This window comes from Carcharhinus amblyrhynchos, unplaced genomic scaffold (assembly GCF_965287045.1).
Source record: "Carcharhinus amblyrhynchos unplaced genomic scaffold, sCarAmb.v2.hapA scaffold_914, whole genome shotgun sequence".
Taxonomy (NCBI): domain Eukaryota; kingdom Metazoa; phylum Chordata; class Chondrichthyes; order Carcharhiniformes; family Carcharhinidae; genus Carcharhinus; species Carcharhinus amblyrhynchos.
The window spans coordinates 26717-54356 of record NW_027650654.1 but is presented as its reverse complement, the minus strand read 5'-3'; the positions used below and the strand labels follow the sequence as shown (position 1 = coordinate 54356).

Sequence of the window (27640 nt, the reverse complement as noted above, 5' to 3'; positions counted from 1 at the left end):
GGGAGGGAGGGAGGATGGAGGAGTGGGGCAGAGGGTGGGCAGGACGGAGGGAGGGAGGGGAGGATGGGAGAGTGGGGCAGAGGGTGGGTCGGTCGGGGCGGAGGGCAGACGGGGTGAGTAATGCGTGGGGTTGCTCGCTCCTTATGTTACTGGAGGTACTGAAGCAATGACCATGAAGCAATGACCACATTGACCTGTACATTCACCTCTTGCTGCTAAGTTACAAGATGTCTGACAGACACTCTAACCCCCACTCCCTTCCCCCACAATCTCTCGGCAGGAGGATTATTACCTGACATCGGACAGGCTGTGGGTCCCTCTGCGATGGATTGCTCCAGAACTTGTTGATGAGGTACACGGCAATCTGGTGGTGGTCGACCAGACCAGGGCAAGCAATGTGTGGTAAGTGAGTCAACAAGTGACTGACACCCCTTCCTCCCTCCCCTCCCTCCCTCCCTCTCTTCCTCCTCCCTCTCTTCCTCCCTTCCTCCCCTCCCCTCCCTCTCTTCCCTCCCTTCCTCCCTCCCTTCCCTCCTGCTCTTCCTCCCTCCCTCCCCTCCCTCACTCACGCCGTCTCTGCCCTCCCCTCTCTCCCCTCCCCTCTCTCCCCTCCCCTCTCTCCCCTCCCCTCTCTCCCCTCCCCTCTCTCCCCTCCCCTCTCTCCCCTCCCCTCTCTCCCTCCCCTCTCTCCCCTCCCCTCTCTCCCCTCCCCTCTCTCCCCTCCCCTCTCTCCCCTCCCCTCTCTCCCTCCCCTCTCTCCCCTCCCCTCCGTCCCCTCCCCTCCCCTCTCTCCCCTCTCTCCTCTCCCCTCCCCTCTCTCCCCTCCCCCTCTCCCCTCCCCTCCCCTCTCTCCTCTCCCCTCCCCTCTCTCCCCTCCCCTCCCTCTCTCCCCTCCCCTCCCTCTCTCCCCTCCCTCCCTCTCTCCCCTCCCTCCCTCTCTCCCCTCCCTCCCTCTCTCCCCTCCCTCCCTCTCTCCCTCCCCTCCCTCTCTCCCTCCCCTCCCTCTCTCCCTCCCCTCCCTCTCTCCCTCCCCTCCCTCTCTCCCTCCCCTCCCTCTCTCCCCTCCCTCCCTCTCTCCCCTCCCCTCCCTCTCTCCCTCCCCTCCCTCTCTCTCTCCCCTCCCTCTCTCTCTCCCCTCCCTCTCTCTCTCCCCTCCCTCTCTCTCTCCCCTCCCTCCCTCTCTCTCTCCCCTCCCTCTCTCCCTTCCCTCACTCCCTCTCTTCCCTCCCTCTCTTCCCCCTCTCTCCCCCCTCCCCTTCCCTCCATGAGACCTTGGTCACTCTGACCCTCACACACACAGTAACCATGCACTCTATGGCTGGTGGCTGTGTCAGAACATGGTAAGAGCTCTGAGCAGGTATGGCCCACTCAGCCCCTCAAGCTGTGCTCTCCCAGTTGATAAGATCGTGGTCAATCTCAACTCCTTTCCTTTTTGTCCCCCTCCCCCGTCATCCTGAACCTCCTTGTGGATCAGAAACCTCTCTAACTCGGTCCTGTTAATGAGCCGCAGCCCCTATTGCTCTCCTGTTCGGTGGTGGGGGGGGGATTCCCACACACTGAATCTTTTTGATGTGATTTATTATTGTCACATGTATTAGTATACAGCTAAAGTATTGTTTCTTGTGCACTATACTGTTAAAGCGTACCATTCATAGAGAAAGAGAGGAGAGGGTGCAGAATATAATGTTACTGTCACAGCGAGAGATCTAACTCCCCCTCCCAAGAGAAGAAATCCCTCCCCCCTCCGTCTTCAATGGGACACTCCCTTATTCTAAAACTGTGCCCCCCTCCCAACTCATTGTACATTCTGCTCCACCCCCCTCGTGAAGGGAAAGATCCCCCAGGATCTGAAAACATTTCAATAAGATCCCCTTTCATTTTAAACTCCCAATGGGCTCCAGGCCCCAACCTGCTCAAACCTTTCCCAGTTAGACAAACTCTCTCCTCCACAGGAATCAGCCCAGTGACCCTTCTCTGAGCTGCCTCCAATATGAGTTTATTGTTATACAAAAAACAGGACAGTACAGGAACAGGCCCTCTGGCCCTCCAAGTCTACACCAAACACTATCCTATCTAGACTAACAGCCTGTATCCCTCTATTCCCCATTTGTCCATGTGTCTATCAAGCTAAGTCTTAAATTTGGCTAATGTAACTGCCTCAACCACTTCACTTGGCAGCACATTCCAGGCCTCCTCCACCCTCTGTGTAAAAAAAAACTCCCCCTGCATACCTCCACTGAACCTTTCCCCCCTCATCTTGAACTTGTGCCCCCTTGTAATTGTCATTTCTGCCCTGGGAAAAAGTTTCCAACTGTTCACCCTATCTATACCCCTCATAATCTTATAAAGGTCTATCAAGTTGCCCCTCAGCCTCTGTCTTTCCAGGGAGAACAATCCCAGTTTATTCAATCTCTCCTCATAGCTAATACCCTCCATCCCAGGCAACATCCTGGTAAACCTTTTCTGTACTCTCTCCAAAGCCTTCATGTCCTTCTGGTGGTGTGGAGACCAGAATTGGACACAGTACTCCAAATGTGGCCTAACCAACATTTTATACAACTGTAACATAATTTACCAACTTTTATACTTGATGCCCCTGCCAATGAAGACAAGCAAGCCATATGCTTTCTTCACCACCTTTTCCACCTGTGCTGCCACTCCTAAGGATCTGTGGACCTGTACTCCCAGATCTCTCTGTGTGTCTTTGGTCCTGATGGTTCTGCCATTTATTTTATAGTTCCCACCTGAATTGGATCTACCAAAATGCATCACCTTGCATTTGTCTGGATTAAATTCCATCTGCCATTTCTCTGCCTAATTTTCAGCCTATCAATATCCTGGTATATTCTGTGACAAACTTCATCACTATCCACAACTCCACTAATCTTAGTGTCATCCACAAACTTACTAATCTGACCAGCTACATTTTCTTCCAATTCATTTATATATATCACAAACAACAGAGGTCCCAGCACTAATTCCTGTGGAACACCACTAGTTACAGACCTCCGTTCAGGAAAACACTCTTCCACCGCTACCCTCTGTCTTCTCTGGCCCTTCTAGCTAGTTCACCACTGATCCTGTGAGATTGAATCTTTTGCACCAGTCTGCCATGAGGGACTTTGTCAAATGCTTTACTAAAGTCCATGTAGACAACATCCACGGCCCTTCCCTTGTCAATCATTTTTATCATCCCTCAAAAAACTCATTAGTGAGACATAAATTCCCTTGTACAAAACCATGCTGTCTGTCACTAACAAGATCATTCAGTTCCAAATGTGTACAGATCCTATCGCCAAGAATCTTTTCCAACTATCTCACTATCACTGACACCAAGCTCACTGGCCTGTAGTTACCCAGATTATCCTTGCTACCCTTCTTAAACAACAGGACAACATTGGCTATCCTCCAAGCCTCTGGGACCTTACCAGTGGCCAACGAGGAAACAGAGATTTCTGCTGAAGGCCCAGCGGTTGTCTCCCTCAGTAATCTGGGATAGATGCCATCTGGTCCCTGGGGATTTGTCTACCTGAATGCTTCTTAATATACCTAACACTTCCTCCCTCGTAATGATGACTTGTTTTAGAGGGTTTATCTACCCCTCCAAGACACCATCCATCATTGCGTCCCTCTCCTTTGTGAATGCCGATGCAAAGTACTCATTAAGGATCTCACCCACTTCCATTGGCTCTACACATAATTTCCCTTCTTTGTCCTTAAGTGGACCAACTCTTTCTTTAGCTAGCCTCTTCTTCCTAATATCTGTATAAAATGCCTTGGGATTCTCCTTAATCCTGTCTGCAAAGGACATTTGGTGACCCCTTTTTGCTCTCCGAACTCCCTGTTTGAGTTCTTTCCTACTGTCCCTGTATTCAAATGCTTCATCTGTTTTTAGTTGCTGAGACCTCATGTATGCATCCTTTTACTTTTTAACTAGACTCACAATTTCCCTAGTCATCCACGGTTCCCAAATTCTGCCTTTCCTGTCCTTCCTTTTCATAGGCACATGCCTGTCCAGCACTCTGATCAACTGCTCCTTAAAGGACTCCCACATGCTAGATGTGGATTTACCCTCGAACAGCCTCTCCCAAACAACAGCCTCCAACTCCTGCCTAATCTGGTTGTAGTTAGCCTTCCCCCAATTTAGCACCTTCACCCCAGGACAACACTCATCCTTTTCCCTCAATATCTGAAAGCTTACGGAATTGTGGTCACTCTTCTCCACATGTTCCCCCACTGCAACTTCGATGACCTGGCCGGACTCATTCCCTACTACTAGGTCCAGTTTAACCCCACCTCCCCCCCGCTAGTTGGACTAGCCACATATTGTTCCAAAAAACCTTCCTGGACACACTTAACAAATTCCTTACCATCCAAACCCTTAACCCTAAGAGATTTCCAGTCAATATGAGGAAAGTGTCCCACTACAACAACCCCATTATTTCTACTTCTGTCCACAATCTGCTTACATATCCATTCCTTAACTTCCCGTGGGCTATTGGGAGGCCTGTAGTACACCCCTATCATAGTGACTGTCCCCTTCCTGTTTCTGAGTTCTACCCACAGTGTCTCATTACTTGATTCTCTTAAGGTGTCCACCCTCTGTACAGTTATAATATGTTCCTTAACCAGTATTGCAACTCCTCCACCTCTTTTACCTTCCCTTCTGTCTCACCTAAAACACTTATATCCCGGAACGTTGAGCTGCCAGTCCTGTCCCTCTTTTAACCAAGTCTCCGTTGACACAACCACATCCAGGTTCCGTGCATGAATCAAGGGTCCGAATTCATCTGTCTTACCTATTATACTCCTTGCATTGAAGCAGATACACCCCAGAATACACTCCAGGCCCACTAAATTCAACCTCCCCCAGTCTGCTCTTCCTCTTAGCTAGTTATGGTTCAGATTAGAAACCTCAGTGTTCTATGAGGCCCACCTGAAGCACAAATTATTTATATTGAATTTGGTTAGAATAAGCATGAGATGTTCCACTTCAGGTATGATTCAAATTACCCACTAGGGAGCATTTACCAAACAAAGTTTATTTAAGGATATAGTTAACATGTGCAGTAAGAAAATTAGCCAGAACTTTTATCAATTACAAAGAAGAAACAAAATAATCACTCCAATGTATAACATAGAAGATAGGAGCAGGAGGAGGCCATTTGGCCCTTCGAGCCTGCTCCACCATTCATTACAATCACGGTTGATCATCCAACTCAACAGCCTAATCCTGCTTTCTCCCCACAACCCTTGATCTCATTTGCCCCAAGTGTTATAGAAACATATAACTCTTAATGAATATCACTACTGGGATATTAAAACCAATATCCAATAAACAAAAGCTTTTAAACAGAGTAATCACTGCACAGGTTAAAGCTCACATAATACTGGAATCCAGTTCCCTGTGTTGAATGTGGATTTCAAATGATCTTGAAAACTCAGAGCAACTTGTAGTCATCAGTTCCTCAAAAACCCCAGAGCACAGACTCTTTACTGCAGGATAGCAAACAAGCTGTGCTTTCAGCTAACTGGTAAAACTTTCAAAATTAAAAACACAGACAGAGACTACTTTCAGCTGTGCTGCTAACACTGCCACTAAAACACAACTGCAGTTTCCTCCCACAGTCCAAAGATGTGCGGGTTTGGCTGATTGGCCGTGTTAAAAAATTGCCCCTAGTGCCCTAAAATGCGTAGATTAGAGGGATTAGCAGGTAAATATGTGAGGATGTGGGGGTTGGGCCTGGGTGAGATTGTGATTGGTGCAAACTGGATGGGCCCAATGGCCTCTTTCTGCACTGTAGGGTTTCTATGATTCTATTCTAATCCTTGTCATATGACTGGCAACAGTTTTGTTTTCTCCTTCCACTGATGACATCACCTAAGGCTGTGAGCGTGATTTTAAAAAAATTCATAAAGGGACCCTAACATTACACTACCCCTCTCTCAGTAAGGAGATCGAAACTGCGCAGTACTCCAGCTGTGGAAACACTAACGCCCCTGACAGTTGTAGCGACACTTCCCGACTTTTATACTCCATCCCCCCTTTACAATAAAGGTTGTTTGTACTCCAAATCACTTGCTATAGCTGCCTGCAGGCTTTTTGTGATTGATGTACTGGGACACCCAGATCCCTCTGTATTGCAGAGCTCTGCAATCTCTCTCTTTAAATAAAATTCTCCTCTCCAGCTCTTCCTGCCAGGGTGGACACCCTCACCTTCCCACATTATATTTCATCTGTCACATTGTTGTCCACTCACAACCTACCCCATATCCCTTGGCAGAATCTTTGTATCCTCCACACAGCTTACCTTCGTACCAATCTTTGTATTAAAGGCAAATTTAGCTACAATAAACTCAGCCCCTTCATCCGAGTCCTTGATGAAGATTGTAAACTGTCGAGGCCACAGCTCTGACCGTGTGTTACTCCATGAGTTCACCAACAGGACTCTCTATTTCCGTTTACTTAGAAAATCCTCTCTCCAGACTGAAATGTTACTGTCGACACCACAAGCTCTTCATTGGATCCAGCAAGAGGCTGTTGCTGATATCTAACTGGAATCTCTTGCTGTAGGTCACTGGGTATCACCTTGTGGGAGCTGTTTGAATTCGGAACCCAGCCATACCGTCACCTATCTGACCACGAGGTCCTAATGTACGTCATTAAGGAGCAACAGATGAAGTTAGCGAAGCCCCGGATTAAACTGCCCCATTCGGATTACTGGTGAGTAATGTGATAGTGCACGGGGTTTGATACAGAATGAAGCTCCCATGTCCAGCAGTAATGAAGCTGCCTCTTTCTCCTCCACAGGTACGAGGTGATGCAATTCTGCTGGGCGCCCTTGGAGACAAGGACGACTGTGGCGGAAGTACACTTACTGCTGACCTACCTGGTGAGCCAGCGAGCCGGAGCTGTGGCTGGAATGGCGCAGCAGGAGGAGACGGAAGAGGACAGCTTTGAGAGTCGCTGGAACGCGCTGAGGCCCAGCGGGAGGGGGGGTCCGGGGGCAGGAGGGGACGCCTTCCCGCTGCTGGAGGGGCTGTGCGCGGCCCGCAGTCTGCCTGGTGACCTGGACGATGTCCTGACGGTGACGGAGAGCAGTCGGGGCCTGAACTTTGAGTACATGTGGGAGCAGGCGCTATTCAGGCAGCGGGTGGGAGAGCCTGGGGGTGCGGGGGGAGGAGGAGGAGGAGGTGGGCTCTGTGGGAGAGAGGCCCCAGCTGTCCCCTTTGTTCAGGCGCGCCAGCCCCCCTCTGCTGCCCCCCGCCTAGAAACACCCAGTGTGGTGCCAGTAATCAGTGCTCGTAGTCCCTCCGTCTGCAGCGAGTACTACATCCGGCTGGAGGAGTCCAGCGAACACCCCCTTGCTCCCAGCTACCCCAGTCCCCTCTGTCCTCCCCGCCGTCCCCCATCCTCCTCTCGCCGCCCTCATAGCCCTGGCCATCTGGCCCTCCAGGAGCTGCCGGGACCCTCTGGCCCCCTCCCTTCCGCCAAGATTGTTGTCTCCCCAGCTGACGATGACATGATGGCACCCCCTCTTGCCCGGGCCGAGTTCCCGCTGCCCCTGGGTGTGGAGGAGACCTCCCTGGTCGAGACAGCCCAGCCCCCCACTGTCTACGCCTTCAACCTCTTCGCCCAAACCCGCCCGGATGGCACAGGGTTGTTTGACGGGCTGAGTGGCCCCCTTGAGGGCGGGCTTCTCGCCTCCCGGGGTCCACTCGCCGACCGGGCTGAGGCCTGGACCCTCTGCACGTCCTCTGGAGGGCAGCCAGGGGGCCTCGCCTCGTCACTGCCCGCCAACCGCCCATTCCTCTGCCCCGCTCCCCAGGAGCCTCCCCGGGACTCACCCCAAGACCCACCACCTCCCCCCAAAGAGCCAGCGGACAGCGGCTATGACACTGAAACCGCCCTGTCCCCCGACTTCAGCTTGAAGGAGACTGTGCCGGAGGAAGAGGAGGAGGAGAAGCAGGCCAATGCTCCCCATGGTCGATCAGCTACGTTGCCAGTGACTGACGGGCTGCGGCCCCTGGGCGAGGGGACCCCTTACAGGGATTCAGCCTACTTCTCTGACCAGGACGGGGATTTGGAGAGGACAAGGGGGCCGGTCTTGGCCGATGAAGATCCCAGTAAAGGTGAGCTGGACGAGGAGGAGGAAGGCAGGAGGAAGATTGAGGAATGGGAAAACCTCAAGAACGAGTACCTGACGGGGAGGGGAAAGGTCAAGAGTGAGCCCTGGAGATCAGAGAACTCCGAGGGCATCAACTCCGGGCAGCCCATAAACACCACGCAAGTGCACATGCTCCTCCAACACCGAGAGCCAATCAGAGACCTCATTGAACACCATAGGCCAATCAGACACCTGATTGAACACCACCAGCCAATCAGAGATCTCATTGAAGTACATGGGCCAATCAGTGATTTCATTGAAGAACATGGGCCAATCAGAGACCTGACTGAAGACCACATGCCAATCCAGGATCTCATTGAACACCATGAGCCAATCAGAGATCACACTGAAGACCATGAGCCATTCAGGGATCTCGTTGAAGATTACAGGCAAATCAATGATGTCATTGAAAATGACAAGCCAATCAAAGCCCTTGTTGAGCTCAAAGAGCCAATCCAAGGGCTTGCTTTGCATAAGGAGCCAATCAAAAGTCTTGTTGAATATCAAAAGCAAATCCCAAGACTTGATGAAAACCAAGAGCCAATCACAGGCCTTGCTAGAGATCTGGAGCCAATCCCAGGTCTGGTTAAAGACCAGGAGCCAATCACAGATCTGGTTGGACAACTGGAGCCAATCACAGATCTGGTTGGGGACCAGGAGCCAATCACAGATCTGGTTGGACAACTGGAGCCAATCACAGATCTGGTTGGGGACCAGGAGCCAAACACAAATCTGGCTGGGGATCAGGAGCCAATCACAGATCTGGTTGGACAACGGGAGCCAATCACAGAGCTGGCTGGGGTCCAGGAGCCAATCACAGATCTGGCTGGGGACCAGGAGCCAATCACAGATCTGGTTGGGGACCAGGAGCCAATCACAGATCTGGCTGGGGACCAGGAGCCAATCACATATCTGGCTGGGGACCAGGAGCCAATCACAGATCTGGCAGGGGACCAGGAGCCAATCACAGATCTGGCTGGGGACCAGGAGCCAATCACATATCTGGCTGGGGACCAGGAGCCAATCACAGATCTGGCTGGGGACCAGGAGCCAATCACAGATCTGGCTGGGGACCAGGAGCCAATCACAGATCTGGCTGGGGACCAGGAGCCAATCACAGATCTGGCTGGGGACCAGGAGCCAATCACAGATCTGGCTGGGGACCAGGAGCCAATCACAGATCTGGTTGAAGAACCGGTGCCAACAGCAGGCCACGAGGAAGACGAGGTGCCAATCCCAGGTCACGATGAAGATCAAAGCCCAATGCTCTCTCAAGAGCCTGCAGGGGGGCAGAAGGACGGAATGAGTGTGGAGACTGAAAAAAAGGGTAAAGAGTCAAAGTCCTGGCCAGAGGCGAGGAGTGAGGGTGCTGGAGGCCCTGGGAGGCTGGTGGGAGAGGAGACCAGGGCCCCTCTGGGAGAACGGCTGGTCCAGAGGCAGATGTCGAATGGTTTCTTGGTCCAGGTATGCAAGGAGGAGCTGCTGCATACTCTGCGGGAGGACGTCACCCGCAAGCTTCTATCTACCAGCTCTTACATGACTCCCTACAGCCCTGGCACTGGGGAATGTAGCCCCCCGCGATACAGCACGGACCACCAACGCTCCAGTACGGTTCACCAACATCCTGGCCCACCCAACTGCTACGGAGACCAGGGGCAGTCTTCAGTGAGGGAGGAGAGACTGGCGACTGGTGGTGAGGCCACAGGGAAGAGGTTGCCCCTCGAGGAGCAGGATCCTTGGACCACTGAGCGGACTCGAGAAAGCCAGAGACACACAGAGGAGTCCGGGGTCAGCAAACAAACAAACCTCCTCCTCGATTTCTCCACCATGACTTCCCCAGCCAGTGAAAACATCAAAGGTACTGAACACTGTCATCTGTGTGAGAGTGTTCCCCATCCCTCACCCCTCGCCACTCCCCCCCACCCCTCACCCCTCCCCACAAACCCTCGCCACCCCCCTCCCCCCACCCGCAACTCGCCCCTCGCACCCGCCCGCGCCCCTGCCCCTCCCCCCGCCCCCTCCCCTCCCCTGTCTCGCCCCTCCACTCGCACCTCGCCCTGCCCCTCGCCCCTCCCCCTCCCCCTCACCCCTCCCCCTCCCCCTCCCCCTCGCCCCTCCCCCTCGCCCCTCCCCCTCGCCCCTCCCCCTTGCCCCTCGCCCCTCCCCCTCGCCCCTCCCCCTCGCCCCTCGCCCCTCCCCCTCGCCCCTCGCCCCTCCCCCTCGCCCCTCCCCCTCGCCCCTCCCCCTCGCCCCTCCCCCTCGCCCCTCCCCCTCGCCCCTCCCCCTCGCCCCTCCCCCTCGCCCCTCCCCCTCGCCCCTCCCCCTCGCCCCTCCCCCTCGCCCCTCCCCCTCGCCCCTCCCCCTCGCCCCTCCCCTCGCCCCTCCCCCTCGCCCCTCCCCCTCGCCCCTCCCCCTCCCCCTCCCCCTCCCCCTCGCCCCTCCCCTCGCCCCTCCCCCTCGCCCCTCCCCCTCGCCCCTCCCCCTTGCCCCTCCCCCTCGCCCCTCCCCCTTGCCCCTCCCCCTCGCCCCTCCCCCTCGCCCCTCCCCCCTCGCCCCTCCAGCCTCGCCCCTCCTGCCTCGCCCTGTCCCTTGCCCCGCCCCTCGCCCCCCCACCCTCCTCTCGCCCCTCCCACCCTCCCCTCGCCCCTCCCCCTCCTCGCCACCCCTTGCCCCTCCCCCATCCCTCCCCCAACACTCCCCCTTGCTCGTCACCCCTCCCCCTCACCCCTCCCCCCTACACCCCTCCCCCTGACACCCCTCCCCCCCTTCGTCCCTCCCCTGACTCCTTCCCCCGGGCCCTCCCCCTGGCCCCTCCGTCTGTTTGAGTGTGTGTGTGTGTCTCAGTCGGTCACTATGGAGCCGGATGGGGAGAGGGAGTGCTGGGTCGCTGTTTAAAAATAAGGGGCGGCCCATTTCAGATGGAGATGGGAGATATGTTTCAGAGGGGAGGTGAGGGTGAGTCTCTGGGACTGTCTCCCTCAGAAGGCGGTGGGAGCAGAGTCTGAATGTTTCTAAGGCAGAATGGGATAGATTCCCGATTAACAAGGGGATGAAATGTTATCGGGGGTTCAACGGGAATGTGGGGTCGAGGCCACAGTCAGCGAGTCCATGATAGAGAGGGGCAGTGGGATTAGTCTGGGATTGATACAGGGCTATGGGGAGAGAACGGGGCAGTGGGATTAGTTTGGGATTGATACAGGCTATGGGGAGAGAGTGGGGCAGTGGGATTAGTTTGGGATTGATACAGGCTATGGGGAGAGAACGGGGCAGTGGGATTAGTTTGGGATTGATACAGGGCTATGGGGAGAGAACGGGGCAGTGGGATTAGTTTGGGATTGATACAGGGCTATGGGGAGAGAGTGGGGCAGTGGGATTAGTTTGGGATTGATACAGGCTATGGGGAGAGAGCGGGGCAGTGGGATTAGTTTGGGATTGATACAGGCTATGGGGAGAGAGCGGGGCAGTGGGATTAGTTTGGGGATTGATACAGGGCTATGGGGAGAGAGCAGGGCAGTGGGATTAATTTGGGGATTACTGTGGGGAGAGAGTTGGCAGTGGGATTCGTTTGGGGATTGGTGGAGGGCTATGGGGAGAGAGTTTGGCAGTAGGATTAGTTTGGGATTGATACAGGGCTATGGGGAGAGAGCGGGCAGTGGGATTAGTTTGGCGATTGATACAGGGCTATGGGAGAGAGTTGGCAGTGGGATTAGTTTGGGATTGATACAGGGCTATGGGGAGAGAGCGGGGGCAGTGGGATTAGTTTGGGGATTGATACAGGGTTATGGGGAGAGAGCGGGACAGTGGGATTAGTTTGGCGATTGATACAGGGCTATGGGGAGAGAGCGGGGCAGTGGGATTAGTTTGGCGATTGATACAGGGCTATGGGGAGAGAGCGGGGCAGTGGGATTAGTCTGGGATTGATACAGGGCTATGGGGAGAGAGTGGGACAGTAGGATTAGTTTGGGATTGATACAGGTGGGGAGAGAGCAGGGCAGTGGGATTAGTTTGGGGATTACTGTGGGGAGAGAGTTGGCAGTGGGATTCGTTTGGGGATTGGTGGAGGGCTATGGGGAGAGAGTTTGGCAGTAGGATTAGTTTGGGAATTGATACAGGGCTATGGGGAGAGAGCGGGGCAGTGGGATTAATTTGGCGATTGATACAGGGCTATGGGGAGAGAGTTGGCAGTGGGATTAGTCTGGGATTGATACAGGGCTATGGGGAGAGAGTTGGCAGTGGGATTAGTTTGGGGATTGATACAGGGCTATGGGGAGAGAGCGGGGCAGTGGGATTAGTTTGGGATTGATACAGGGCTATGGGGAGAGAGCGGGACAGTGGGATTAGTTTGGGATTGATACAGGGCTATGGGGAGAGAGCGGGGCAGTGGGATTAGTTTGGGATTGATACAGGGCTATGGGGAGAGAGCGGGACAGTGGGATTAGTTTGGGATTGATACAGGGCTATGGGGAGAGAGCGGGGCAGTGGGATTAGTTTGGGACTGATACAGGGCTATGGGGAGAGAGCGGGGCAGTGGGATTAGTTTGGGACTGATACAGGGCTATGAGGAGAGAGTGGGGCAGTGGGATTAGTTTGGGATTGATACAGGGCTATGGGGAGAGAGCGGGGCAGTGGGATTAGTTTGGGATTGATACAGGGCTATGGGGAGAGAGCGGGGCAGTGGGATTAGTTTGGGATTGATACAGGGCTATGGGGAGAGAGTGGGGCAGTGGGATTAGTTTGGGATTGATACAGGGCTATGGGGAGAGAGCGGGGCAGTGGGATTAGTTTGGGATTGATACAGGGCTATGGGGAGAGAGCGGGGCAGTGGGATTAGTTTGGGATTGATACAGGGCTATGAGGAGAGAGTGGGGCAGTGGGATTAGTTTGGGATTGATACAGGGCTATGAGGAGAGAGTGGGGCAGTGGGATTAGTTTGGGATTGATACAGGGCTATGAGGAGAGAGTGGGGCAGTGGGATTAGTTTGGGATTGATACGGGGCTATGGGGAGAGAGCGGGGCAGTGGGATTAGTTTTGGGATTGATACAGGGCTATGAGGAGAGAGTGGGATAGTGGGATTAGTTTGGGATTGATACAGGGCTATGGGGAGAGAGTGGGGCAGTGGGATTAGTTTGGGGATTGATACAGGGCTATGGGGAGAGAGCGGGGCAGTGGGATTAGTTTGGGATTGATACAGGGCTATGGGGAGAGAGTGGGGCAGTGGGATTAGTTTGGGATTGATACAGGGCTATGGGGAGAGAGTGGGGCAGTGGGATTAGTTTGGAGATTGATACAGGGCTATGGGGAGAGAGCGGGGCAGTGGGATTAGTTTGGAGATTGATACAGGGCTATGGGGAGAGAGCGGGGCAGTGGGATTAGTTTGGCGATTGATACAGGGCTATGGGGAGAGAGTGGGGGCAGTGGGATTAGTTTGGGATTGATACAGGGCTATGAGGAGAGAGTGGGGCAGTGGGATTAGTTTGGAGATTGATACAGGGCTATGGGGAGAGAGCGGGGCAGTGGGATTAGTTTGGGATTGATACAGGGCCATCAGAAGAAGACCAAATGAAGATTGTATGTTTGGTTTTGTGTGTTTTGTGAAGCTAAGGTTGCACGTCTCTCGCTCGCCCTACCATCACTAGACCTGCAGACACAGCCCAGACTGACCAGTCCCAAGCCTGTTTGGGATTCCCAAGATTTCAGTTTGTGGGATCAGGAAGAAAACGCAGAGTCTGCGGAGCAGTGTGGCCAGCAGAGCCTGGTGTGGCGCAGAGGGGAACAGCGTGTGGGAGCTCAATCAGAGGAGGAGGAGGAAGACGATGAGGAGATGGGGGAAAGCCGGACACATGTCCCCATTGTGGTGACAGATAGCGAGGAATCGTCCAATCTCCGCAGCCTGCTGAAATCCCCCCGCTCTCCGGACAGCCTCGATGACTTGGAAAAGAAGAAGAAAATGGTCTCCTTCTTTGATGATGTCACCGTTCTACCTCTTCGACCAGGTAAGGGATGACTCTCGCTCTCTCTCTCCCCCTTGCTCCATCTCTCCCTCTCTCTCTCCCTCGCTCTTCTCTGTCTCTCTCTCTCGCTCTCTCTCTGTCCCTCTCTCTCTCGCTCTCTCTCTGTCCCTCGCTCCGTCTCTCTCTGTCCCTCGCTCCGTCTCTCTCTGTCCCTCGCTCCGTCTCTCTCTGTCCCTCGCTCCGTCTCTCTCTGTCCCTCGCTCCGTCTCTCTCTGTCCCTCGCTCCGTCTCTCTCTGTCCCTCGCTCCGTCTCTCTCTGTCCCTCGCTCCGTCTCTCTCTGTCCCTCGCTCCGTCTCTCTCTGTCCCTCGCTCCGTCTCTCTCTCTGTCCCTCGCTCCGTCTCTCTCTCTGTCCCTCGCTCCGTCTCTCTCTGTCCCTCGCTCCGTCTCTCTCTCTGTCCCTCGCTCCGTCTCTCTCTCTGTCCCTCGCTCCGTCTCTCTCTGTCCCTCGCTCCGTCTCTCTCTGTCCCTCGCTCCGTCTCTCTCTGTCCCTCGCTCCGTCTCTCTCTGTCCCTCGCTCCGTCTCTCTCTGTCCCTCGCTCCGTCTCTCTCTGTCCCTCGCTCCGTCTCTTTCTCCCTTGCTCCATGCCCGATTTTACCATTGCATTACACCCATTTTTGGGTGTGAAAACCTGGTAAAGTGGGGTGTGAGGCGAGTAGTGTGATCCGTGCCCACCTCCGCGATTGGGACCACATTTAAATTGATTTAATGGGCTGTATGCCCAAACTTAGTGGCACTTCCCCCTTTACCACCGCATTCACCCGTCCAGAATCAGCACAAAACAAACATGCTCCATATAAGTCTGATCTGGGCGCTCCATCAGTGAGGGTTAGTGAGGAGGTCAGTGCAAATATCCAACAGCTCTGCCTAAGATCAGTGAGGGGGAAGGGGGGGTTCACTGCCACTCTGCCTGAGATCAGTGAGGGGGGAGGGGGGGGGGTCCCGCTGCCACTCTGCCTGAGATCAGTGAGGTGGGGGGGGTCCCGCTGCCACTCTGCCTGAGATCAGTGAGGTGGGGGGGTCCCGCTGCCACTCTGCCTGAGATCAGTGAGGGGGAAGGGGGGGGGGTCCGCTGTCTCTCTGCCTGAGATCAGTGAGGGGGAAGGGGGGGTCCCCTGCCTCTCTGTGATCAGTGAGGGGGAAGGGGGGGTCCCCTGCCTCTCTGTGATCAGTGAGGGGGAAGGGGGGAGTCCGCTGCCTCTCTGTGATCAGTGAGGGGGAAGGGGGGGGTCCGCTGCCTGTCTGCCTGAGATCAGTGAGGGGGAAGGGGGGGGTCCGCTGCCACTCTGCCTGAGATCAGTGAGGGGGAGGGGGGGGGTCCCGCTGCCACTCTGCCTGAGATCAGTGAGGGGGAAGGGGGGGGTCCGCTGCCTCTCTGTGATCAGTGAGGGGGAAGGGGGGGGTCCGCTGCCTCTGTCTGTGATCAGTGAGGGGGAAGGGGGGGTCCGCTGCCTCTCTGTGATCAGTGAGGGGGAAGGGGGGGGTCCGCTGCCTCTCTGTGATCAGTGAGGGGGAAGGGGGGGGTCCCGCTGTCACTCTGTCTGTGATCAGAGGGGGAAGGGGCGGGTCTGCTGCCTCTCTGCCTGAGATCAGTGAGGGGGAAGGGGGGGGGGGTCCGCTGCCTCTGTCTGAGATCAGTGAGGGGGAAGGGGGGGTCCGCTGCCTCTGTCTGTGATCAGTGAGGGGGAAGGGGGGGGTCCACTGCCTCTCTGTGATCAGTGAGGGGGAAGGGGGGTCCGCTGCCTCTGTCTGTGATCAGTGAGGGGGAAGGGGGGGTCCGCTGCCTCTGTCTGTGATCAGTGAGGGGGAAGGGGGGTCCGCTGCCTCTGTCTGTGATCAGTGAGGGGGAAGGGGGGGTCCGCTGCCTCTCTGTGATCAGTGAGGGGGAAGGGGGGGTCCTGCTGCCACTCTGTCTGTGATCAGTGAGGGGGAAGGGGGGGTCCGCTGCCTCTGTCTGTGATCAGTGAGGGGGAAGGGGGGGGTCCGCTGCCTCTCTGTGATCAGTGAGGGGGAAGGGGGGTCCTGCTGCCACTCTGTCTGTGATCAGTGAGGGGGAAGGGGGGGTCCGCTGCTTCTGTCTGAGATCAGTGAGGGGGAAGGGGGGTCCCGCTGCCTCTGTGATCAGTGAGGGGGAAGGGGGGGTCCCGCTGCCACTCTGTCTGTGATCAGTGAGGGGGAAGGGGAGTGGGGTGGGACCGTGATTGATCTGCGTGGCGGGGGAATGACGGGGTCAGTAGTGTTGTGGGGGATGGGGGGAATGTGTGTCGGGGGTCAGGGGGAGGCATAACCCAACCCAGGAGGGATCTGGCTGGGGAGCGTTATTCTATTCTTTTTCTGCGCATGCGCAGTTGGGGGCTCCGATTGGGGCTGCAGGATTTCGGGCGTACTAACCCAGCCCACAGGCTTGTGCAGCGCGATTTAGAATCACTGATATCATTTCAGGCAGAGTGCGTATGGGGGAGCCTGAAAACGGATCTGAAAATCGGGTCTGAAACACTCCCAGTTTCAAATCCACTCAGCACTTAGAATCAAAAACAAAATCGGGCCCATTGTCTCCCCCTCTGTGTCTCTTTATCTCTCTCTCCGTCTCTTTCCCTCTCGCTCTCCCTCTCTCCGTCTCTTTCTCTCCGTCTCTATGTCTCTCTCTCTCTGTCTCTCTCTCTCTGTCTCTGTCCCTCTCTCTCTCTCCCCATCCCTCTCTGCCTCTCTCCCTGTCTATCTCTCTCTCTCCCTGTCTATCTCTCTCTGTCTCCCCTAGTCTCTCTCTGTCTCCCCCCGTCTCTCTCTGTCTCCCCCCGTCTCTCTCTGTCTCCCCCCGTCTCTCTGGGTCTCCCCCCACCCCCCGTCTCTCTGGGTCTCCCCCCGTCTCTCTGGGTCTCCCCCCCGTCTCTCTGGGTCTCCCCCCCGTCTCTCTGCGTCTCCCCCCGTCTCTCTCAGTCTCTCATTACAGTTTGAACCGTCAGCTCTCCACCCATGAAGAGTGGTTGATTGCTGCTCTCAATTTGGATCTTCCAGGAAACACCGACTAACACCTTGTGCTCTGGAAATATGATGGAGAGTGAGAGGACTCCCCAGGGACTCCACAGCAAGGAACTTCTAGAACCATTGCCTCACATTGATGGCTTCAGTAAGTGTAAACTCCAACCACTCCAGCACACTCACTCACCCATCCAAACAGTGCTCTTTCCTGGGAGTGTTTGATGGGGGACAGTGTAGAGGGAGCTTTACTCTGTATCTAACCCCGTGCTGTACCTGTCCTGGGAGTGTTTGATGGGGACAGTGTAGAGAGAGCTTTACTCTGTATCTAACCCCGTGCTGTACCTGTCCTGGGAGTGTTTGATGGAGGACAGTGTAGAGGGAGCTTTACTCTGTATCTAACCCCGTGCTGTACCTGTCCTGGGAGTGTTTGATGGGGGGACAGTGTAGAGGGAGCTTTACTCTGTATCTAACCCCGTGCTATACCTGTCCTGGGAGTGTTTGATGGGGACAGTGTAGAGAGAGCTTTACTCTGTATCTAACCCCGTGCTGTACCTGTCCTGGGAGTGTTTGATGGGGGGACAGTGTAGAGGGAGCTTTACTCTGTATCTAACCCCGTGCTGAACCTGTCCTGGGAGTGTTTGATGGGGGGACAGTGTAGAGGGAGCTTTACTCTGTATCTAACCCCGTGCTGAACCTGTCCTGGGAGTGTTTGATGGGGACAGTGTAGAGAGAGCTTTACTCTGTATCTAACCCCATGCTGTACCTGTCCTGGGAGTGTTTGATGGGGGGACAGTGTAGAGGGAGCTTTACTCTGTATCTAACCCCGTGCTGAACCTGTCCTGGGAGTGTTTGATGGGGTAAAAAGTCTGACAACACCAGGTTTTAGTCCAACCGATTTATTTGATAATAGACTCACAAGCTTTCGAGGTTTCCCTCTTCGTCAGGTGAATGGAGAGTTCTGGCCTCAGACAGAGCATATAAAGCACAGACAGTTTAGAGATTACTGATTAGAATGCGAATCCTTACGCCTAACCTGCTGTTCAAGACCTGAAGTGGCTGACAATGTGAGTGGAAGGAGCACTGATCACAGGTTACAGAGATGTGTATTGTCTCCAGACAGTACAGTAAGTGAGGTTTTGCGACCGCGCAGAGTCGCTGAACAGAGACTGATAGCCAAGTTCCGCACACATGAGGACGGTCTCAACAGGGATCTTGGGTTCATGTTGCACTATCTGTAACCCCCGTGACTTGCCTGGGTTTGCAAAACCTCACTTACTGTACTGTCTGGAGACAATACACATCTCTGTAACCTGTGATCAGTGCTCCTTCCACTCACATTGTCAGCCACTTCAGGTCTTGAACAGCAGGTTAGGTGTAAGGATTCGCATTCTAATCAGTAATCTCTAAACTGTCTGTGCTTTATATGCTCTGTCTGAGGCCAGAACTCTCCATTCACCTGACGAAGAGGGAAACCTCGAAAGCTTGTGAGTCTATTATCAAATAAATCGATTGGACTAAAACCTGGTGTTGTCAGACTTTTTACTGTGTTTACGCCAGTCCAACGCCGGCATACCCACATCGTGTTTGATGGGGACAGTGTAGAGGGAGCTTTACTCTGTATCTAACCCCGCGCTGTACCTGTCCTCGGAGTGTTTGATGGGGGGACAGTGTAGAGGGAACTTTACTCTGTATCTAACCCCGTGCTGTCCCTGTCCTGGGAGTGTTTGATGGGGGGACAGTGTAGAGGGAGCTTTACTCTGTATCTAACCCCGTGCTGTCCCTGTCCTGGGAGTGTTTGATGGGGACAGTGTAGAGGGAGCTTTACTCTGTATCTAACCCCGTGCTGTCCCTGTCCTGGGAGTGTTTGATGGGGGGACAGTGTAGAGGGAGCTTTACTCTGTATCTAACCCCGTGCTGTAACTGTCCTGGGAGTGTTTGATGGGGACAGTGTAGAGGGAGCTTTACTCTGTATCTAACCCCGTGCTGTACCTGTCCTGGGAGTGTTTGATGGGGACAGTGTAGAGGGAGCTTTACTCTGTATCTAACCCCATGCTGTACCTGTCCTGGGAGTGTTTGATGGGGACAGTGTAGAGGGAGCTTTACTCTGTATCTAACCCCGTGCTGTACCTGTCCTGGGAGTGTTTGATGGGGACAGTGTAGAGGGAGCTTTACTCTGTATCTAACCCCGTGCTGTCCCTGTCCTGGGAGTGTTTGATGGGGACAGTGTAGAGGGAGCTTTACTCTGTATCTAACCCCGTGCTGTAACTGTCCTGGGAGTGTTTGATGGGGACAGTGTAGAGGGAGCTTTACTCTGTATCTAACCCCGTGCTGTACCTGTCCTGGGAGTGTTTGATGGGGGACAGTGTAGAGGGAGCTTTACTCTGTATCTGCTGACTTTTTGCTGTGTTGTCAGGTGGAAGTTTTGAGTGGGATGACGATTTTCCTTTAACTGCTCCGAAGTCCTCGTTTATTGCCATGGTGACTCAGTCATCCACTGCCCCAGCTCTCGGACCGTGCACAGGGCTGGACACATCGCAGAGGGACAGTGTGGCTTCGAGGTTCACAATCTCACCGGCTAGTCAGACACGATTCTCCATCACACATGTCACTGACCCAGAAACTGTCTCCCACAGAGGTAAGAGTGCCGGCAGCAAAAAGATTCCCAGTGAATGTTAGATGACAGAGATCGATGGGCTTTGATAGAGGTCATGATGTGGGTATGCCGGCGTTGGACTGGCGTAAACACAGTAAAAAGTCTGACAACACCAGGTTTTAATCCAACCGATTTATTTGATAGTAAACACACAAGCTTTCGGGGTTAGTCCCTTCATTCACCTGACGAAGGGACTAACCCTGAAAGCTTGTGTGTTTACTATCAAATAAATCGGTTGGATTAAAACCTGGTGTTGTCAGACTTTTTACTTTGATAGGGGTGGCAGAAGAGAGAGAGAGAGACAGGACCAGGAGGGGGGGAGGCAGACCAGGCAGGAAGAGGGATACAAATAGAGAGACAGAGAAGGGGAGAGACAGAGGGAGCAAGACAGAGGGAGAAACAGAGACAGGGAGAGGGAGAGAGAGACAGAGAGAGAGAGAGTGGCGGGGGGGAGAGCATGGCAGGATGGGACAAGAGAGACGGAGACAGAGAGACAGAGAGAGAGAGAGAGACACACACTTAGACAGACAGAGAGAGAGAGACCCAGACAGTAAGAGACGTGACCAGAGAGAGAGAGAGAGCCAGAGAAAGGAAGACAGACAGACAGAGAGAGAGATTCAGACATACAGAGAGAGAGAGAAGGAGACACATAGAGAAAAAGAATGGGCAAGACAGGGATAGAGAGAGACACATTTGGAGAGAGAGACAGAGATAGACAGAGATTGAAAGTGACGGATAGAAAGAGAGCGGGAGACAGAGCTGGCAAGGCAGACAGAGAGCGAGCAAGGCAGAGAGTGAGCGAGACAGAGCAGGAGCCGGAGAGACAGAGTGGGAGGCGCAGCAGGGAGAGACAGAGGGAGAAAGAGAGAGAGTGAAAGACACAGAGAGAGAGTGGGACAGAGAGAGAGCGGGAGGGAGGCAGAAACAGAGAGACAGACACAGACAGAGAGGGAGCGAGACAGAGACAGAGAAAAGCAGAGAGAAAGAGACAGAGGGAGAGAGAGACACACACAGAGGGCGGGGGAGAGAGAGAGACACACACAGAGGAAGGAATGATACACAGAAGGAGGGAGAACGAGACAGAGAGAGGGAGAGACAGGGAGGGGACAAGACAGGGACGGGGGGAGTTGGTGAGAGAGACAGAGAGAGTGAGAAAGATCGAGGGAGTGGGGGAGAGAGACAGAGAGAGAGACAGAGGGAGTGGGAGAGAGAGGGGGCAAGACAGAGAGAAAGAGAGAGAGAAGCAGAGTGTGTGAGAGAGACACAGTGTGAGAAGCAGAGCGAGAGAGACACAGTGTGAGAAGCAGAGCGTGAGAGAGAGAGACACAGTGTGAGAAGCAGAGTGTGAGAGAGAGAGACACAGTGTGAGAAACAGAGTGTGTGAGAGAGAGAGACACAGTGTGAGAAGCAGAGTGTGTGAGAGAGAGAGACACAGTGTGAGAAGCAGAGCGTGAGAGAGAGAGACACAGTGTGAGAAGCAGAGTGTGAGAGAGAGAGACACAGTGTGAGAAGCAGAGCGTGAGAGAGACAGTGTGAGAAGCAGAGTGTGAGAGAGACAGTGTGAGAAGCAGAGCGTGAGAGAGAGAGACAGTGTGAGAAGCAGAGCGTGAGAGAGAGACACAGTGTGAGAAGCAGAGCGTGAGAGAGAGAGACACAGTGTGAGAAGCAGAGCGTGAGAGAGAGACACAGTGTGAGAAGCAGAGTGTGAGAGAGAGACACAGTGTGAGAAGCAGAGCGTGAGAGAGAGAGAGACAGTGTGAGAAGCAGAGCGTGAGAGAGAGACACAGTGTGAGAAGCAGAGCGTGAGAGAGAGAGACACAGTGTGAGAAGCAGAGCGTGAGAGAGAGACACAGTGTGAGAAGCAGAGCGTGAGAGAGAGACACAGTGTGAGAAGCAGAGTGTGAGAGAGACAGTGTGAGAAGCAGAGCGTGAGAGAGAGAGACAGTGTGAGAAGCAGAGCGTGAGAGAGAGAGAGACAGTGTGAGAAGCAGAGCGTGAGAGAGAGAGACACAGTGTGAGAAGCAGAGTGTGAGAGACAGAGACACAGTGTGAGAAGCAGAGCGTGAGAGAGAGACACAGTGTGAGAAGCAGAGCGTGAGAGAGAGAGAGACAGTGTGAGAAGCAGAGTGTGAGAGACAGAGACACAGTGTGAGAAGCAGAGCGTGAGAGAGAGACACAGTGTGAGAAGCAGAGCGTGAGAGAGAGAGAGACAGTGTGAGAAGCAGAGTGTGAGAGAGAGACACAGTGTGAGAAGCAGAGCGTGAGAGAGAGAGAGACAGTGTGAGAAGCAGAGCGTGAGAGAGAGAGACGCAGTGTGAGAAGCAGAGTGTGAGAGAGAGAGACACAGTGTGAGAAGCAGAGCGTGAGAGAGAGAGAGACAGTGTGAGAAGCAGAGTGTGAGAGAGAGAGACACAGTGTGAGAAGCAGAGTGTGAGAGAGAGAGACACAGTGTGAGAAGCAGAGCGTGAGAGAGAGAGACACAGTGTGAGAAGCAGAGTGTGAGAGAGAGAGACACAGTGTGAGAAGCAGAGTGTGTGAGAGAGAGAGACACAGTGTGAGAAGCAGAGTGTGAGAGAGAGAGACACAGTGTGAGAAGCAGAGCGTGAGAGAGACAGTGTGAGAAGCAGAGTGTGAGAGAGAGAGACACAGTGTGAGAAGCAGAGCGTGAGAGAGAGACACAGTGTGAGAAGCAGAGCGTGAGAGAGAGACACAGTGTGAGAAGCAGAGTGTGAGAGAGACAGTGTGAGAAGCAGAGCGTGAGAGAGAGAGACACAGTGTGAGAATCAGAGTGTGAGAGACACAGTGTGAGAAGCAGAGCGTGAGAGAGAGAGACAGTGTGAGAAGCAGAGCGTGAGAGAGAGAGACACAGTGTGAGAAGCAGAGTGTGAGAGACAGAGACACAGTGTGAGAAGCAGAGCGTGAGAGAGAGAGACACAGTGTGAGAAGCAGAGCGTGAGAGAGACAGTGTGAGAAGCAGAGTGTGAGAGAGAGAGACACAGTGTGAGAAGCAGAGCGTGAGAGAGAGACACAGTGTGAGAAGCAGAGCGTGAGAGAGAGACACAGTGTGAGAAGCAGAGCGTGAGAGACACAGTGTGAGAAGCAGAGCGTGAGAGAGAGAGACACAGTGTGAGAAGCAGAGCGTGAGAGAGAGAGACACAGTGTGAGAAGCAGAGCGTGAGAGAGACAGTGTGAGAAGCAGAGTGTGAGAGAGAGAGACACAGTGTGAGAAGCAGAGCGTGAGAGAGAGACACAGTGTGAGAAGCAGAGCGTGAGAGAGAGACACAGTGTGAGAAGCAGAGTGTGAGAGAGACAGTGTGAGAAGCAGAGCGTGAGAGAGAGAGACACAGTGTGAGAATCAGAGTGTGAGAGACACAGTGTGAGAAGCAGAGTGTGAGAGACAGAGACACAGTGTGAGAAGCAGAGCGTGAGAGACACAGTGTGAGAAGCAGAGCGTGAGAGAGAGAGACACAGTGTGAGAAGCAGAGTGTGAGAGACAGAGACACAGTGTGAGATGCAGAGCGTGAGAGAGAGACAGTGTGAGAAGCAGAGTGTGAGAGAGAGAGACACAGTGTGAGAAGCAGAGCGTGAGAGAGAGAGACGCAGTGTGAGAAGCAGAGTGTGAGAGAGAGAGACACAGTGTGAGAAGCAGAGCGTGAGAGAGAGAGAGACAGTGTGAGAAGCAGAGTGTGAGAGAGAGAGACACAGTGTGAGAAGCAGAGCGTGAAAGAGAGAGACGCAGTGTGAGAAGCAGAGTGTGAGAGAGAGAGACACAGTGTGAGAAGCAGAGCGTGAGAGAGAGAGACACAGTGTGAGAAGCAGAGTGTGAGAGAGAGAGACACAGTGTGAGAAGCAGAGCGTGAGAGACACAGTGTGAGAAGCAGAGCGTGAGAGAGAGAGACAGTGTGAGAAGCAGAGTGTGAGAGAGACAGTGTGAGAAGCAGAGTGTGAGAGAGACAGTGTGAGAAGCAGAGCGTGAGAGAGAGAGAGACAGTGTGAGAAGCAGAGCGTGAGAGAGAGAGACACAGTGTGAGAAGCAGAGCGTGAGAGAGAGAGACACAGTGTGAGAAGCAGAGCGTGAGAGAGAGAGACAGTGTGAGAAGCAGAGTGTGAGAGACACAGTGTGAGAAGCAGAGTGTGAGAGAGAGAGACAGTGTGAGAAGCAGAGCGTGAGAGAGAGACACAGTGTGAGAAGCAGAGCGTGAGAGAGAGAGACAGTGTGAGAAGCAGAGTGTGAGAGAGAGAGACGCAGTGTGAGAAGCAGAGTGTGAGAGAGAGAGACACAGTGTGAGAAGCAGAGCGTGAGAGAGAGAGACACAGTGTGAGAAGCAGAGCGTGAGAGAGAGAGAGACAGTGTGAGAAGCAGAGCGTGAGAGAGAGAGAGACAGTGTGAGAAGCAGAGCGTGAGAGACAGAGACACAGTGTGAGAAGCAGAGCGTGAGAGAGAGACACAGTGTGAGAAGCAGAGTGTGAGAGAGACAGTGTGAGAAGCAGAGCGTGAGAGACAGAGACACAGTGTGAGAAGCAGAGCGTGAGAGAGAGAGAGAGACAGTGTGAGAAGCAGAGCGTGAGAGAGAGAGAGAGACAATGTGAGAAGCAGAGCGTGAGAGAGAGACACAGTGTGAGAAGCAGAGTGTGAGAGAGAGACACAGTGTGAGAAGCAGAGCGTGAGAGAGAGAGAGAGACAGTGTGAGAAGCAGAGCGTGAGAGAGAGAGAGAGACAATGTGAGAAGCAGAGCGTGAGAGAGAGACACAGTGTGAGAAGCAGAGTGTGAGAGAGAGACACAGTGTGAGAAGCAGAGCGTGAGAGAGAGAGACACAGTGTGAGAAGCAGAGCGTGAGAGAGAGAGAGACAGTGTGAGAAGCAGAGCGTGAGAGAGAGAGACACAGTGTGAGAAGCAGAGTGTGAGAGAGAGAGACACAGTGTGAGAAGCAGAGCGTGAGAGAGAGAGACACAGTGTGAGAAGCAGAGTGTGAGAGAGAGAGACACAGTGTGAGAAGCAGAGTGTGAGAGACACAGTGTGAGAAGCAGAGTGTGAGAGAGAGACACTGTGTGAGAAGCAGAGCGTGAGAGAGAGAGACACAGTGTGAGATGCAGAGCGTGAGAGAGAGAGACACAGTGTGAGAAGCAGAGTGTGAGAGAGAGAGACACAGTGTGAGAAGCAGAGTGTGAGAGAGAGAGACACAGTGTGAGAAGCAGAGCGTGAGAGAGAGAGAGACACAGTGTGAGAAGCAGAGTGTGAGAGAGAGAGACACAGTGTGAGAAGCAGAGCGTGAGAGAGAGAGACACAGTGTGAGAAGCAGAGTGTGAGAGACACAGTGTGAGAAGCAGAGTGTGAGAGAGAGACACAGTGTGAGAAGCAGAGTGTGAGAGAGAGACACAGTGTGAGAAGCAGAGTGTGAGAGACACAGTGTGAGAAGCAGAGTGTGAGAGAGAGACACTGTGTGAGAAGCAGAGCGTGAGAGAGAGAGACACAGTGTGAGATGCAGAGTGTGAGAGAGAGAGACACAGTGTGAGAAGCAGAGTGTGAGAGAGAGAGACACAGTGTGAGAAGCAGAGTGTGAGAGAGACACAGTGTGAGAAGCAGAGCGTGAGAGAGAGAGACACAGTGTGAGAAGCAGAGCGTGAGAGAGAGAGACACAGTGTGAGAAGCAGAGTGTGAGAGAGAGAGACACAGTGTGAGAAGCAGAGTGTGAGAGAGAGAGACACAGTGTGAGAAGCAGAGCGTGAGAGAGAGAGACACAGTGTGAGATGCAGAGCGTGAGAGAGAGAGAGAGACAGTGTGAGAAGCAGAGCGTGAGAGAGAGAGAGACACAGTGTGAGAAGCAGAGTGTGAGAGAGAGAGACACAGTGTGAGAAGCAGAGCGTGAGAGAGAGAGACACAGTGTGAGATGCAGAGTGTGAGAGAGAGACACAGTGTGAGAAGCAGAGTGTGAGAGAGAGACACAGTGTGAGAAGCAGAGCGTGAGAGAGAGAGACACAGTGTGAGAAGCAGAGCGTGAGAGAGAGAGACACAGTGTGAGAAACAGAGTGTGTGAGAGAGAGAGACACAGTGTGAGAGAGAGAGACACAGTGTGAGAAACAGAGTGTGTGAGAGAGAGAGACACAGTGTGAGAAGCAGAGCGTGAGAGAGAGAGACACAGTGTGAGAAGCAGAGCGTGAGAGAGAGAGACACAGTGTGAGAAGCAGAGCGTGAGAGAGAGAGACACAGTGTGAGAAGCAGAGTGTGAGAGAGAGAGACACAGTGTGAGAAGCAGAGCGTGAGAGACACAGTGTGAGAAGCAGAGCGTGAGAGAGAGAGACACAGTGTGAGAAGCAGAGCGTGAGAGAGAGAGACACAGTGTGAGAAGCAGAGCGTGAGAGAGAGAGTATCTTGGTGAATGTTCACAGGGGCCTCTGTGAGACACTGGTTCAGTTTGTAATCAGATTGTCTGCTTTGTGATGCTCCACAGGTCACTGTGAAGACTGAGAGTCAGAGGAAGGTGTGAGCGCGAGGAGGAAGGAGGTGGATTGGTGCTTTGGGCGCGAGGCAGAATGCAGTCATTAATCACCACGCCAGCCCATACCAAACCAATGTGTTCCATTATCAGCGAGTGCAATTTCCCACGGCCAATCCTACCACCATTCCAAGATGGCTGACACTCAGCATTGGGCTGCTGTTTGCCTGGACAGAGGGGGAAGGGTCAGCCTGACCAGCTGAGCGTCAACCTTTCACTGCATCGCAGCCAGTAAACCATCCGCAGATGCCAGAACCCAGGACATTTCGCCAACTACCCTCCCCTCCCGCTGTATGAAATGACTGACGGTGCTGATGTAGGAGGGCTGGGGTTCAAGTTCCCCATGCCCACCACCCTGGCAGGAACTCTGAGTGCTCACACCTGCATTGGCATTGGCCCACTCCACTTCAAAGACAACCCAACATCATGTGAGAGATGAACTTCTGAACGAGTCTGACAGAATCCCAGCAATCCCTTGGAACAGAAGGAACTGCATCTCCTTCAGACATCTCCAAACTCCCTTCAAGAGACATTGATTAGATACAGAGTGTTTGATGGGGACAGTGTAGAGGGAGCTTTACTCTGTATCTAACCCCGTGCTGTACCTGTCCTGGGAGTGTTTGATGGGGGACAGTGTAGAGGGAGCTTTACTCTGTATCTAACCCCGTGCTGTACCTGTCCTGGGAGTGTTTGATGGGGGGACAGTGTAGAGGGAGCTTTACTCTGTATCTAACCCCGTGCTGTACCTGTCCTGGGAGTGTTTGATGGGGACAGTGTAGAGGGAGCTTTACTCTGTATCTAACCCCGTGCTGTCCCTGTCCTGGGAGTGTTTGATGGGGGACAGTGTAGAGGGAGCTTTACTCTGTATCTAACCCCGTGCTGTACCTGTCCTGGGAGTGTTTGATGGGGACAGTGTAGAGGGAGCTTTACTCTGTATCTAACCCCGTGCTGTACCTGTCCTGGGAGTGTTTGATGGGGGACAGTGTAGAGGGAGCTTTACTCTGTATCTAACCCCGTGCTGTACCTGTCCTGGGAGTGTTTGATGGGGGGACAGTGTAGAGGGAGCTTTACTCTGTATCTAACCCCGTGCTGTACCTGTCCTGGGAGTGTTTGATGGGGGACAGTGTAGAGGGTGTTTTACTCTGTATCTAACAGACAAAGTGTATGGGGTCAGAGATCAGAAATAAGGCAAAATATTTTTTCTGCTGAGGGAGTGCTGCACTGTCGGGGGTAGATGTATATACTCTAGGATTTGAGCTCCATAATCCAGGCTGACACTCCTCCCAGTGTAGAAGGAGGCCATTCGACCCATCGAACCTGCACAGACAACCCC

The 27640-nt window shown here is 53.8% G+C and overlaps 1 protein-coding gene across 1 annotated transcript; it reads left to right on the top strand.

The window, feature by feature from the left end:
- Window positions 1-280: 280 nt before the first annotated feature.
- On the top strand, window positions 281-26931 carry LOC145340306 (uncharacterized; the record flags this gene model as incomplete). Its single annotated transcript, XM_080184753.1, has 7 exons — window positions 281-402; window positions 6575-6724; window positions 6812-10026; window positions 13767-14162; window positions 17196-17307; window positions 19573-19794; window positions 26263-26931. Coding segments are annotated over 5 exons (3897 nt in total), but the record flags the coding sequence as incomplete, so codon positions are not given.
- Window positions 26932-27640: the final 709 nt, after the last annotated feature.